Source organism: Pongo abelii, chromosome 3, assembly GCF_028885655.2.
Source record: "Pongo abelii isolate AG06213 chromosome 3, NHGRI_mPonAbe1-v2.0_pri, whole genome shotgun sequence".
NCBI lineage: Eukaryota > Metazoa > Chordata > Mammalia > Primates > Hominidae > Pongo > Pongo abelii.
This window is the reverse complement of record NC_071988.2, coordinates 116,054,425-116,070,288: the sequence shown is the minus strand read 5'-3', so window position 1 is coordinate 116,070,288 and position 15,864 is coordinate 116,054,425. Positions and strand designations below refer to the sequence as shown.

The window sequence follows — 15,864 nt, the reverse complement described above, 5'->3', positions numbered from 1 at the left end:
CTACTGTTGGCCAGGCTGGAGTGTAGTGGTGCAATCACGGCTCACTGTAGCCTCAACTTCCTGAGCTCAGATGATGCTCCCACCTCAGCCTCCCAAGTAGCTGGGACTACAGGCGCACGTGCCACCATGTCCGGCTAATATTTTATATTTTTAGTAGAGATGGGGTTTTGCCATGTTGCCCAGGCTGATCTCAAACTCCTGGGCTCAAGTGATCCTCAGGAGCCACCGCACTCAGCAATGATCAATTCTTAAAGCTATCACATTGTGAAAAGTGGCCCCTTGGGTCCTCAATCAGCACTCATCTCAAAACTGATGAAGAACGACTAGAAATTAGAGGGCTAGGTGAAGAAGTACATTCTGTACAGAGTGGTAAGAACTTTCAAAAGCATAGTAATATGCCATGTCTTAGAAACTGAAGATGGTTTAGTGCAACCAAGCACAGATTATAAACCGGATGAAGCAGGAGGTGAGGCTGAGAAGTTAGTAGGGGCCAAAGTATAAAAGGTCCTAAATGATTTGTTAAGGAAGGGTGAGATAGTCAAGCATCCACAGCAGAGGAGTAAAGCAGCAAATCAGAGTTTGAGAAAGATCACTTGCTGCTGGCCAAGCATGAGAGCTCACACCTGTAATCCCAATGCTTTGGGAAGACAAGGTGGGAGGATCGCTTAAGCTTAGGAGTTCAAGGGCAGCCTGGGCAATATAGTGATATTCCATCTCTACCGGAAAAATAATAATAATTCCCAGCTACTAGGGAAGTTGAAGTGGCATTATCACTTGAGCCTTGGAGTTTGAGGCTACAGTGAGCTATGATTGTGCTACTGCATTTCAGCCTGGGAGACTGGGCAACAGAGTGAGATCCTATCTTTTTTTTTTTTTTTTTTTTGAGATGGAGTCTCGCTCTGTCGCCCAGGCTGGAGTGCAGTGGCGCGATCTTGGCTCACTGCAAGCTCCACCTCCCGGGTTCATGCCATTCTCCTGCCTTAGTCTCCCAAGTAGCTGGGACTACAGGCACCTGCCACCATGCCAGGCTAATTTTTTGTATTTTTAGTAGAGACGGGGTTTCACTGTTACTCAGGATGGTCTAGATCACCTGACCTCGTGATCCGCCGGCCTCGGCCTCCCAAAGTGCTGGGATTACAGGCATGAGCCACTGTGCCTGGCTGATCTTATCTCTTAAAAAAAAAAAAAAAAAAAAAAAAAGAAAGAAAGATCACTTGCTGTAGAATGGAGGTATGGGGGACAGACTGAAGGAGTGGAAAGGAGACAGGGAAATTAGAAGTCATTTGTAATGAAGAGGTCATGAATCAAAGCAATGGCTCTGATGACGCAGAGAAGAAATTTGAGAAATAATAAAAAGTAAAACCATTAGATGTTAGTTACTGTGAGAATGTGGGGCGTGGGGTCTAAAAGTCTACGTTCTAGCCTTGGTGACTGAGTGGATGTGCAATTCCCAGAGATAGGAAATGGTATTTTCAGACATACTGGATTTGAGGTGCCACCAGGAGATGGCAAATAGGTCACTTAGTGGGAGAGAAAGATCTGTAAATTATCAATGACTAAGTAATGAAAGGAACCTGGATGAGAGATCACCCAGGGAGAGCACAGAGTGAGAAGAGGTGAAGGCTGAGTCTGAGATTAGCAACATTTAAGTACAGTCCCATTTTCCTGTTAAAAGGGGTACTTTTTTTTACATAATCATAAACTTTGTTCATGTTGGGAGAAATAGGAAATGATTTAGTCTTTCTTCATTTTGCAGATCAGAAAACTGAGGGTGTCAGAGAGGTTATGTGACTTTATTTAAAGCTGTTAATCTGTAGAAGTCAATGAGAACTCAGGTTTCCAGACTGAGGCCAGGTGGTTCCATCCTGCTGCTCAAATGCTCTTTCTAGTGCTGTGTCCTTCTTCCCCTATGCTACATAAACTGTAAGAACAAGAATTGGAAGATGCTTTCTTCAGTAATTGTTTGATGGCAATAAATGTTTCTGCAGTTATTTGTACGTATTATCAAAACTAAAATGTTATATTTCCAAGGATAACCTTCCAACAATATAGTTTGTTATTAAATAAGACCCAAATTTACAATTTAACACATGCTTCCTATTCTGGGAAACAAGGAAATGCCAAATCCTACAATTATGAATAGCAAATGCAACTGTATCAAATACACACAAAAAATGTTTATGAGATGTCTCAGAGAGAAAAATAGCTGCAATCTTGACAGTCCTTTCTAAATCTTAGGTTATTGAGAATGGGTTTTACCAGTGAATTCTACCATATATCCCAGAACACATTTTCATAATGAAACTCATTACGAAAAGCAAGAAGCAAGAGATTTCTTTGGGCTACCTCCTTGGTTTGGCCGTTGCCAGCTCGGTGACTTGATGACGCCAGTGGATCCTACAGGCTTGAAGGCAGCTGCAGTTGTGAGGCTGGCCACCCCGGGTCTGCCGGAGGCTGGGCTGTCCAGGCTCTCGGGCATGCTCCGTGTGGAAGCTACTGAGGAAGCCAACTGTGGAGAAGGCTCCTGAGAGTTACTGTAAAGGAAATAAAGAAATGTCTTTGGTGAAGTGGTAGCAACGTAACTTAGCAATAATCTTTTCTTTTCAGAATCCATTAATCAATCAACATCCATTGATTAATTAATCAATTTTTTAGAAAAGAAAATATTTGAAGTCATGACTGAGGGACTGCCTCTCTTTAAAACAGAAAAAAAGAAAAAGGAGTCAGATTGCATTTGTTTCATACTTTGAAAATTCTTTCTAAAAGGTCTACCACGAGAAATTAGGCTACTGAAAATTTACAGTTAATCATTTGAAATGATAAAAGTTTCCCTGACACCTCAGCCCTTACCAGTTACTCTTTTTCTTCTTCTACTTTTTTTTTTTTTGTGTGTGTGTGTGTGTGTAGACACAGGGGTCTCACTATGCTCCTCAGGCTGGTCTTGAACTCCTGGCCTCAAGCAATCATCCCACTTCAGCTTCCGAAAGCACTGGGATTACAGGTGTGAGCCACCATGCCCAGCCCAGTTACTCCTTCTACTAACATACTCATTCATAAATATTTAAGCACCTACTATATGCCAAACGTTGGTTGTGCTATGCACTGGCCACAAAACAATAAACAAGAAACAACATCCCTTGCCTAACAGAACATCCAGTGTTATGCATTCACAATAAAGGGAAAAAAGAGACAAGACTGCTATTATCTTCTCTCAGCCAGAGTTACCTGTTTAAACAGGAGGTCTTATCTATGCTAGTTCCAGTTAGGTTTTGAAGATCATATGGCTTTTATGACCAAGTCATTTGTGATTTATAATTACATATAACATTATTTCCAAAAAAAATAATAATTCTAGGTAGCCCAAATTATAAAATATATGCTTTGGTATGATATAATACTATAGCAGTGGTTGTTTCTACCAAGTAAAGTATAATAACAATTCTTAAAAGTAATACTTTCAGGCTGGGTGCAGTGGCACATGCCTGTAATCACAGCACTTTGGGAGGCCGAGGCTGGCAGATCACCTAAGGTCAGGAGTTCGAGACTCATTTCCTCCAGACTTGGTCTCATGTACCTTTTTCCTTTGCTAATCTTGCTCTGTATTCTTTTGCTATAATAAATCTTAGTCATCAGTGCAACTATATACTAATCCTGTAAGTCCTTCTAGCGAAACTATAAACCTAGGAGTGGTCTTGGGGCATCTCTGACACTTAACAGTTTTGAAAAACCATACGAATGATTTTCTTGAAATATTGCTTCCTATTCTTGTTCTCTCAAATGCAAGTGTCATAGAGTCATCAGCTTTTATTATTTTTGATCAGTTTAACTTAAAAAACTAAAACCTGCTTGATGATAAAACACGCTATACAATAAAAAATTTTAAGCACTTTAATAATCTTTATCATAAATAAAAAGTCAAAGACTGCCTCCCTCATGGGAATATTGAACACAATTATCAGTAAAGGCAACACAACAAAAAGCATTAATAGAATCAGGGTTCGAAATTACAGTGTAGTGGTTATGAGCATCTTTTAAAGGCACTGTGGTGGACAAATTATTTTATATCTCTAAGCCTCAGTTACCTGTACTTTAAGTGTACCAAGTAACATTTTGCTCATAAGATTTCTATGAGGCTTAAATAAGATAATTATGTATAAAGTGCTTAGCATACTCTAAGGCACAGAATATAACCTTAACATATTAAAAGGATAATTACATAATTATTGTATCCAAATAATAAAAATAAGCCTTATTTTCAACATTTTTACTCATTACAAATAAATGATTTTTGAAATACTTATATAGAGGTCATTTTCATTCTAGGATTAAATTGCTCTTGTGGATTTGATTTTTAAAACTAATTAATAATGTATATAATCATGGCTCTAAGAAAAAAAATTATGACCAAGCAATGCTAGGAATTATAGATGAAACAAAAATATATAGTCTGGAAATAACAAAACCCAATCCATCACCATTTAATGTGCAGTCACCTGAAAGAATCAAAATTTAATTCCAGGAGAGCCACCAGACAAATTGACTTAAAAGAGAGGAATTCGGTGTCAAGCTTAATACAGTTTGGGTGAAGGAACTGGTAATAGTAGCCTAGGTTATGAAAAAACCTAGAGAAGCATGACAGCCATCCTCAAATGTCTGACATGCAGATTCACTCTATGTGACTACATTGTTTGCCTAATTTCAAGGAGTGAAATCTACAGTGAGATGGATTTGCTTCAATAAAAGGTGCTTCCTAATATAAAAAAATCCTCCAAAGGAAAAAAATCTGTTCCTAACGAGGCTTTCCGTGACAGCCCTGTCACCAGAAGCTACTTAAGCAAAGGATGGAATGCTGCACAATGAATTTAGCCATTTAGCCTGCGGAAGGCTCAGTTATATTTCAGCATGACATACAAAGCCTTCTAAGACAAAGCTACAATCTACCAGTGTAATCTTATCTCCTATCATTATGCTATACAAACTATATTCTGGCACCCCTACTGTCTGTCCACAATTCTACACTTTTTTTTCCAGATTCTATATACGAGGTACCTCTTCCTACTCTCTCTCTGCACCCATCCACATCTTATCCATAATTAATAATAATAGAAGTAAATATAATAATGCATCATGCACTGTGTTCAAATTAACATACATTATTTTGTTTAATTATTCAAGCCTCCAGCAGTAGAGACACTCCTTTTAATTCAGGACATTTGTTAACCGCATGGCATATGATTTTATGCTGATTTGTAATCGCTGTTTTAAAATTACTATTAATAGTCACTTCTTTATGCATCTTGTCTCCTCCACTACATTATAAACTATCTGAGGTTGGGGACTTTACTGTGACTGTAGGTAAATTATTTAAACTTGGTAAATTTCCTCACCTGTAAAATGGTATAAAAATACTACCTTTATCCTAAGGTTACTGTTAAGAATTAAATAAGATATGAGATAATACATGCAAATTACTTAGCACAGTGCCCAGCAGACAGTATATGCTCAGGAAATAAAAGGGATTCTTACTTCTACATCCTGTAATATCTGGTTTGGTGATAATAAAATTAGCAATAAGTACATTTACTAAATAAGCATCCTTCATCTGCACTAAGAATTTTGCTTCTAAATGTACTGTGGATCACTTGGGTGCAGGGTATTGACCCCAGACAAAATCTTGCTTCCTCAGTTCAGTTTTAAAAACACACGATACTTCTTAAAGTTCCCCCAGAATAAGTATCATATAAACTAAAGAAATTTCAATTTTTGATTGTATCTTTTGTACACAGGTTTGTATACATTCTCTCTCAGAGGCCTAAGATGTTTAAATCTTAAACAGTACTCTTTAGCTACAAAGGGCTTGGAGTAGACTATAAAGAATTCATAGAAATCTAAGTTATTACCAAGGCAGTTTTTCCATTTATGCTTAAATCCAGAATTGATCTGAAGTTCAATTTTCTCTGAGGATAAAATTAAATTGAACCATTTAATGTTCTAATGGAAGAATATTAGGGTTTATCTAGACAATCATATATCTGAATATATGATGCCCAATCCTCTAAAAATCTAACATTTTTTCCCTAATTTTAACTATTAGCTACTATTTAAAGAGAACACATAAACATTTGGTATTGGCTGGGCACAGTAGTTCATGCCTATAATCCCAGCACTTTAGCCAAGGCAGAAGGACTGCTTGAGCCCAGGAGTTCAAGACCAGCCTGGGCAACACGGCAAGACCTTGTCTCTGTGAAAAAACAAACATTGTACTAAAGATGAAAGGATTGGCTGGGCGCGGTGACTCATGCCTGTAATCCCAGCACTTTGGGAGGCTGAGGCGGGCGGATCACCAGGTCAAGAGATGGAGATCATCCTGGACAATATGGTGAAACCCTGTCTCTACTAAAAATACAAAAATTAGCTGGGTGTGGTGGTGCATGCCTGAAGTCCCAGCTACTCGGCAGGCTGAGGCAGGAGAATCACTTGAACCCGGGAGGCAGAGGTTGCAGTGAGCCGAGATCGCGCCACTGCACTCCAGCCTGGCGAAAGAGCAAGACTCTGTCTCAAAAAAAAAAAAAGAAAAAAGAAAGGATTAAAGGTCACTAGCCATATTATTTTATATGTAGGAATAAAATATTATCAATAATCACTAGCAAGAAACTTCTAATGATTAATGTATTAATATAGTACAGCATTGTTACTTAGATTGCTATTTTATTTCTGAACTCATGATTCAAATATATTTTTTCTAAATTTAAATCATTTAAGGTGTAACTAAATCCTAAATAAAATTTAAATGTTTTCTAAATAATTCTAATGAGGAAATTGGTGTAAATCCATAAATACCCTTGGCTGATACCACAGATACTGATATTAAAATATGGTTATTTTCACTAATCTACCAAATAAACAGAGACTGAAATGAAATAATAGATTGATATGACTTCTATCTTAAGAATACCAAGATTTTTGTTTCATTTTTTCAAAAACTGAAAATAGAGATAAGTACACTAATAGAGCAAAAGTTTATTTTCAAGATGGAGCTAATGAGGAAAAAAGAAAAGGAAGAAAAGTTAACTCTCAGTGTCAGCAACCTGATTTATCTTGAATTTACATTCCTTTCCCACATTTGTTTAACTGTTACAACAAATAAAGCTCAGATATAGATTAAGAATACTTGGGAATTTTAAGTCCATTTTCAAAGGAAAAACTCTGCTTGAAGAATACTTTTCAGAGTAACTTATTCTAATTACATGTTTAACTTTTTTAAAGGACAATTGTATATCACAGGTTTAATTATCAATGTTTAAGTTAAACAGTTTTTGGCTAAAGTCTTATCAAAAAAGGGTATACTAATATACAGATTCTGAAATGGCAGGAAAGGAATATTTCTGGAAAGGCCTTAGTTACGAGCAATTGTTTATTTTATAGAATTCCTCTGTCAGAACGCCTTTAAAGGACCTGGACATGTAGAGAGGGTAATGAGTGTCTTTCCTTCCAGAATTCCATATTTAGAAGAAAATTTTTAATATTTTCCTAAGCAAAATTCTTTAACTTAGAGTTTGTAAACCAAAATTTAAAGTATAATATACTAATATATATTATAATGGAAATATATTTTAATGGAAAAATATATTTTAATGGAAAAAATAAATAAAAACGATTATACGATATTTATACTTTTAAAGATTACTACCACACAAAAGTAAAAATCAAGATAAAATGTCTCTGACACATTTTATGATTACTGTCATACAAGATAAAATGTATCTGGTCTTTTGGGTACTCCTCTCACTAAGTTAGCAAGGGTCTCCTCAGGAAACCCCAGAATGCCAACTAGACTATCTTTTTAGAAACCATTTCCCTCTCTCAATATCAAACTATATTTTGTCTGTGTCCTATTGTTAAGAAGAAGCAATGGTGATGACTACTAATATTCGCTCTAGAGGTGGGGCCATAGATAGCACAGTCAGTCCATAAATGCATGCACACTTTTGCATGTATATGCACGCAGGCACTTTTCTGGAGAGAGGATCTATAGCTCTTACCAGGTCCTAAAAGTGTGGTCTAAGTGTACTCAAGTACTCAAAGTGCACTCTAAGCATGGTCAGTAACCTGCCTCTGTACAATCTCAGCCCTGACAATGAAAGACTTCTGCTCATTGAACACTCACAATATTCTAATATAATTTCAGTTATTGTCTTCTCTTAGAGAAAAATGTACTATGATCTTTCTCCCTTATTTAAACACCTCCCTTAAAAGTTACCCAGAATAATAGGTAAATATATATATATATATATATTTGTTGGTTTTTTTTTTTTTTTTTTTTTTTTTTGAGACAGAGTCTTGCCCTGTCGCCCAGGCTGGAGTGCAATGGCGCGATTTCGGCTCACTGCAACCTCTGCCTCCCGGGTTCAAGTGATTCTCCTGCCTCAGCCTCCCAAGTAGCTGGAATTACAGGTGCCCACCGCCACACCCAGCTAATTTTTTGTATCTTTAGTAGAGACGGGGTTTCACCATGTTGGCTAGGCTGGTCTCGAAGTCCTGACCTTGTGATCCGTCAGCCTCGGCCTCCCAAAACGCTGGGATTACAGGTGTGAGCCACTGCACCTGGCCCAGGTAAATATATTGAAAAATCTCTATAACAGTGGTTAGAATACAAACATCTAATCAATAGCCTAGTTATATCAGGTTTCCACTAAGTATGTTGTACACTTTGCCACTGATTTTACGTTCTGTCAAAAATCATTGTATACAGTTATTTCATTGAGATTATATCTTTAGTAAACACTTGTGATATTTTTACTTTTATATTATGCCTAAAAATTTCTGGCTTAATCCTTAAGCTTAGGAGAAAAATCTATTTTGGTATTTAGCATTTCCCAAATACAGTGAAAATTAAGTTGCTTTTCCAAGCAAAACCTTCATATTTACGAACTATAATATGTAGCCAATCAAAATTGATCATTATCATTTTTCGTTTTTCCAAAAGCTATGTCTTACCAAACATTTGAGGATTCTAATATAGCTATATCCATGCAATAAAAGACAGAAATTCTACTGCAATTTAAATACTTGCACAATTATGCAGAATTGCACACCAAACATCAAGTATGCTAAGGAAAGATGTCACAAAAGGTTAAAAGGTGAAAAGGTGAGTTAATAATCATAGGACATACTGTGCTTGTGCATTAGCATGGCACTGACATTACAGTTAATTCAAAATTGGGCGCAAATCCCTAGAACTCTAGCATGTTCTCACCTGGCCTGTTAATACAGTGGTGAAGTGTTAGAGAAAGCAGTATGCTTAACAGCAAACCACCACTTGCCATATCTGCTCCCACAGTACCTTGTTTTCTTAACATGGATAGAGCCAGTTGATTTCCTTGAGGACTGCAGATAGGAAAAAGCTAAAGGCTTGGAGACAGGGCTGATGCAAAGTGCATCCAGGAGTGAGTGATATCTTTCAGGAGTGTAGAGCCTGGTAAGCATTTAGAAAGAGTTTTAAGTCAAAAATCACACTACCAATAGCAGACAGTAGTTCTTAAGGTCTGTGATTTGAAACATTTCCTTTACGAGGGAGAGGGTGGGGAGAGAGAGGAAGAGGGAGGGGAAGCACCAAGCAGCAAAGGAGGATGAAAGAAGATAAAAAGAAGCACCAAGAGTTTATTCTATTGCTTTACTCATTAATATAACATTGATTAGATTTTCACCAAAATGGTCAAAGCCATCATTTAGAAAGCATTTGAAGCTCTAAAGACTATAGAAATTATCTAAAACCCCCAAACCACGAAAACAAAACCAATTTATTCTTTTTGGGGAAGGACACAATTTTATTTTTTTAGGGGACAGTAGTCTTCAGATCACCGTTTAAAGGTCGTGGGAGAAGATAAAATCAATAGAAACTTAAAATATTCATTAATACTTTATTGTTTCAAATATAAAACCTGAAAAACGTAGAAACCCAAGGGACAATAAGCACACAACATGTCATAATTCACGCAACTGAGAACTACCATACATAAATGGCAGCAATGGAGAGATTAAAAGGTGATTTTTAAGAAAAAACCAGTAACAAATACTGTGAGATTTATCCACAACCTAGATAAAATATCCACTACACAATTAAGAGCTCACAATAGAGCTATGATTGCTTCAAATGGGTATGTTTTCTTTGAGGTGACTTGTAAGAGTGAAGAGCGCTGAGATCACATCAGACAGATGCTGTACGTGTAGTTCTACCTGGTTTTTGTAGCAATAACAGCAGACACAGTAGCAGCTGCACTGCTCAGAACTGCAGCACTATATCTAGCAGGAGAAGAGAAGGTAGAAAAGTTTCGAAAACCTTCGAAAGAATCTTCCACATTTCCTGTGGAGCTGCTTAAACTGACAGGTAGGGAAAGAAAAACAGGAGAGGAACAAAAAGGAAAGTGAGAAAGGGTAGCGTAATAAATACAAAAGAGCAACCATTCCATATTAATATCTAAGCATTATAAAAGTGTGAAGTGGAAGAAGTGTAATAGGAGTTCAGGCCATTTAGTTTCTGCTCCTACAGTTTCTCTCAGAAGCTAAAAGCTGATGTATAATCCTCCATAAAGCTGATTTTGACATACGAATACTCTTGAATGTATTTAAGTTCACTGACTGTATTCCTATTTAAAATTACCTCGTATCACACATTTGAAGACTGACTTGCCAACAACTTAGTAGAAAATAAATCTAAACGTGAAGTCTGAATTTCTATAAGCATAGAAAGAAGAAAAACTGTTTTTTCCCAAAAAGCCTCTATATAATGAGCTTTACCTTAGAGACGATATACACTGACAGCGTGACATTTTAATACGACTTATGTTTTCAGGAGAAGCAGGTACAACTGACTGCTTATTGAGAAGCAGCAATATATATTAATATGAAAAGAGATAATTGTTTAAAATATTGAGAGTAAAGCTATTTAAGGAGGGAAAGTACCTTTGCAAAAATAAAGCGATGTTACAGTGAATATGATCAAAACATCACCTTTTCTGCTGAGTTCCATATTTCTATTTTCAGTTAGTTCTGTAAGCATTTTTAAATGTAGGTATAGCATTTTATCTTCAGAACTAGTAAGTATTCATTACTTAAAATAATAATTTTCCCTTGGCCTTTTAGAAAAGATCAAATGCCTGGACAGGAATGAATATTCTATAATTATGACTGTAATGATTTTCAAATTGGTTATTAAGTAAAATAAACAGAGTGAAATGCATAGTGTGAAACTTGTAGTCTCTCTTCTTCATTTATGGGTGCAACTTATCAATGAGCATCATCACTACAGTATGACCACTTTTTTCAATGGCCACCTCCAACACAAAGTAATTATGTGGCAAACTCAACCTCTGGTTAATGTGAGCTTAGATGTCTGAAACTGTGAGGGTTGACATAAGTCTCTTTTTCCTGTCAGAAGAACTTGATAAGTCATTCTTCCAAGTTCCATAGGCTATAACTTTACAAAAACCATTAGAAAAAAAATTAAGGAAATAGTTGCAAGCTATGTTTTCAAAATGATACAGAATTAAGTAATTTTTCTTTTGGTCTATCTAAGTCTATCCATTAAATTAAACTGTATGGCTAAGTTTTAACAACTGTTATGAATGGTTAGAAAAGAAAACGTCAGGGTCTGGAAAGAGAAAAGAAAGATGTTATCAATGGTAGGGCAGGGTAGGTAACATGAATGTCAAAGGGAAGAATAAAGTTATCATGTGATTCCACTTCTGAGTTTCTGAATTACTCTGCATCTTTGAGACAATGGTTACTATTTGGAGACATAATGGTGAATAATAAGAACTAGAAACTTAGTCTATTGAAAAATAACTTAAAAATAAATCAGCTAATTTATTCTTCTCCAAGAAGAAAAGGAAACGGTAATGAATTTCTTTCATCATATTGCATCACAAATAATAGAAAAGGATTTAGTATCAGCAGAATCTAGTGATATCTCATAAGCAGTTACTTATCTGAATATCTTTAGAATATGTCTGGGCACCTGGTAACATATTGTGTATGACCTTTACCTGTCTTTGAGGCAAATGCTCTAATTCAGAAAAGGAGACTTATGACAAAGCCAGCAAGTTAACTTTCCAAATCACAAAGTGAATAAATAAAAGAGATTTCTTGATTCTATATTAGAAGTTATAAACTAAACAAAAATAAAAATATAAAAGCAGTGAGAGGCGCTGTTTTGAGGCTGAGTGCCAAACGTTCTTGTCTATATGTTAATGATGTCAGTTCTGTAATCAACAATCATCTTTTCTTTTTCAAACAGTTTAGTATATTTAAATTCACTACCAGCTTTGAAATTTAGAAACACCAAGAAGGAAAAGTCTACCTAGAATAAGTAGCTGCTACTTTAGAAAGTGTGGCCACTTGGCTACCAATAGTTAACACCTGAGGAGTTGCGGGTGGGTGAGGTCCACTCTTAGGTAGGTCTTCCAGAGCACTGTCAAACCTAAGTTTTCAGAATTAAAATATAAGGCAAAGGAAATATTAATGAAAAGTACAAAAGACATTTATCATCTATACCATCTTTTAAATGTCTATTAGTTCAATTTTGGGAACATTATTGGTTTTCTTTTACTTCACATCTACTAATGGTTAAAACAAAAACCAACACTTCTGCCACCACAAAATATGGGCTGTTTTCCCCCAGAATTCTTTAATATGGCTACTTCTATGTAATAAAATATTATGCTTACAGGGGAAAAGGAGGTGGAAATTCCCATTCACTGACTATGTATTTTGAACGCTTTAAAAAAACTTAGGCTCCAAGAAGTTAATTAAGTTGCCCAATACCATACATCTAGTAAGGGTCAGGTGGAATTTGGACCAGGTCTGTCTGTATTATTTCCACTACATAACGTTTTCCAGAACATTGTGAGGCAGCTGCCTAAAAGTGCCCTATAAGAAAGCAACCAAAAGTTTCACGTCAGAATGTTCTGTTTGTAGATCTGAAGTTATATGGATGTTATGTATCTTGATGTAAACAAACTATTTTATCTGCTCGTACAACAGTTGGTGGCATGCAATCGTAGGGCTTTGTTTTGAGTATTCTTTACTTTAATTTTCTGATATCTGTACTATTTTTTATATAGAATGCCAGAAGTAAATTCTAGAAGAACTATTGCCAGGTAAAGAAAAAATGAAAAACTCAATGTTAAGTTCAAAAAAAAGAAAGCACCAAGTATAAAACTTTGGGAAGAAAAATAAAACAGGAAAAATACAAAATTAGCCATTAAAAAAAAGAAGTCTGTGGATAAAAAAATAGAATGGTCAGTCATGTTACACTGATTTTCAAATGGATTAAAAAATAGAAAAGGAGAGGTTATATTCCTGTTTTTTATTTCACATTAGTCATACCTTTACCAGAGTGTTGAAAAAATGTAGACAGTTGAAGAAAAATGTCATGATAGAACTAAAACATTATTTAAGAGGTAGAGCAGAAAGGTTAAGAGACTAAGAAATATAAGAACCATAACATGGGTCAGCAAACCATGGCATGCCGGCCAAATTCAGGCCCTGCCTGTCTTTGTATGGCCTAAGAATAGTTTTCATATTTTTAAATGGTTAATGGTTAAGAAAATCGAAATAATAATATGATGACACACAAAAATTCAAATTTCAGCATCCATAAATAAGGTTTTATTGGAACTTTATTGGAACATAGCCAGGTTCATTCTTCATATGTCTATGGCTACTTTCATATGATATGAGAACTGACTAATTGTGACAGACCATATGGCCTGAAAAATCTAGCACATTTCCTATCTGGACCTTTACAGAAAAAAATTTGCTGACCCCTGTCCTAGAAAATAACTTCTCCACACAGCTACCAGAGTGAACTCTGAAAAATACAAATGTGATCATGTCTGTTGCTTAGACCTTCTAGCCCTGCTCTAAGTGATCTTGGGCTACCTGTTCTTCAGCATTATGTCACGAAGCTCGTCCACTCTCTCTGGCTTGCTCCAGTCCCCTGGGCTTTCCATCTCTTTTTGAAATAGGCCCTGCTTCTATTCCCCTCCTGGCCTCTGCACAGTCTTCTACTCCTCACTGTCCTCAGCCCTCGCTCTACCACACCTTCACTGGGATAACTCCAAGGCAGCCTTCTGGCCTCAGTTTAAATGTCACCTCCTCCCAGAAGCCTCCCTGATTCCCCAAGCCACCTTAGCTGCCCCTGTCATGTGCTGTCATAGCAGTCTGTACTTTTTACTCATATAATCTGTTATTATTATTATACAATTTGTGTCGTTATTTGTTTAAATCCAGACAATCTCGGTACACTAGAAGCTCCCTGATATCAATAGTTACTGATATACATGAAGTGTAACAAAGTGCTTACCATAAAGTTAACAAATATTTGTGAAATAAAAGCTTGAAATTTATTTTTTCCAAATAACGAATTCACAATATTTGTATATTGAAACGTATTTGTACCTTCTAGAGACTGTGTCACAATTCTGACTAAACAGATTTTTGCCTAAGTGGAAACATGTTAACTTCAAAGGAATGAATAGTGTTCCAAAAATACCTTTAAAGAAATATTCTTTATAATATTAAAAATTTACAAATATTTCAGGAAAAAAGAAAATATGGTTATAAATTATTATCAATATCTACATATTACCACAGGACAGATTAAAAAAAAAAAAAGAAAAGGGAGTGAGTTGGAGAAGTTGAGTCTTCCAACATCTCCATGAAATATGCTGATTGGAAAAAGCTAAGTGCCATTTGAGAATAAATTTGAGAATAAATTTCATATAAATCATGAAATACCTTTGAAGATGATCTCCAAGTGTCCAAGCAAACGCACTTGGGAGTTTTCCCATGTGTTACACATATTGATTATCTCTTCATTGCTTAGCCAAACTCTAAAAACCTGACTTAAGACAAAATCTTAAACTACCTAATTTACTATGGAACAAACATCAGTATCTGTTCTCATTCTGACATTCCCCAGTGTTTACTCCTTTTAGGTTGGAAGAAGCTCTGATTAATAGCATACCTGCAACAGCCAAATTTTCTGCCTTGTCTTGCTTAAATGAGTTTTCATTTCTCACCAGAGAGAGGTATGAAGACTTCCTCTTTCCCAGATAGTCTTTTCCTTTTGGCTTGCTTTTCTCAGGATACATGAACAAAGAGCTATTCATGCATTGTGTCTATTTCTGCACAATCTCTGCACTTGTTCAATACGGACCCTTGTGAACAATCTGTCCAGCAAATCAGGTGTGAGTTGTCCATCTACTAATTTACCAACCTTACCATCCTGTAGGACCAGTAAGAAGAATTCTTTTTCTATCCCCTAGTCCAGACAACTGCCCAAGAGCAACATTCTTATGCTGTGTACTCCATCTCCTCCCTTAATCTCAGTGGCCTCGATTAATCCCTCTCCTTCTCTACTGGATGCTTTGAGTCCTCTTTTAAAATGCTGTAGTTTCTCTTAAAAACAACAGACTATCTTTACTTTCTATTTTCCTGTTCCCCTTACCAGCCAGACTCTGAAATAACATTATACTCACTTGACTGTCAGTCTTCAGCCATCTCAACTAGACCCCAACCCCCAACACTCTATGAAACTGCATCTTGCTAAGGTCACTGATGACCTTCTTGTGGCTAAATTCAATGGACAATTTGCATTCCTCATTTTAAAAACTGTGGTAAAAAATACGTAACATGAAACTTACTATCTTAACCATTTTCAAGTGCACAGTCAGTAGTGTGAAGTACGTTCACGTTATTGTGGAAGAGATCTCCAGAAGTTTTTCATCTTGCATATTTGGAACTCTGTACCCATTGAACAACTACCCCCTCCCCCTCCCCCTAGCCCATGGTAACCAGCAC

At 36.3% G+C, this 15,864-nt stretch overlaps 1 protein-coding gene across 3 annotated transcripts in view; it reads right to left on the bottom strand.

Annotated features, from left to right (window-relative positions):
• The window catches only part of PDLIM5 (PDZ and LIM domain 5), a 215,723-nt gene that overhangs the window by 49,096 nt on the left and 150,763 nt on the right, over nucleotides 1-15,864 (bottom strand). For 2 of the 3 annotated variants that reach the window (XM_002814977.6, XM_009240198.4), the window contains one exon: nucleotides 2,347-2,534. In XM_002814977.6, coding sequence (XP_002815023.2) covers nucleotides 2,347-2,534 — 188 coding nt within the window. Of the gene's footprint in view, nucleotides 1-2,346; nucleotides 2,535-15,707; nucleotides 15,727-15,864 lie in introns of those variants that run through there. The other variant, XM_054554195.1, reaches the window with a different exon arrangement.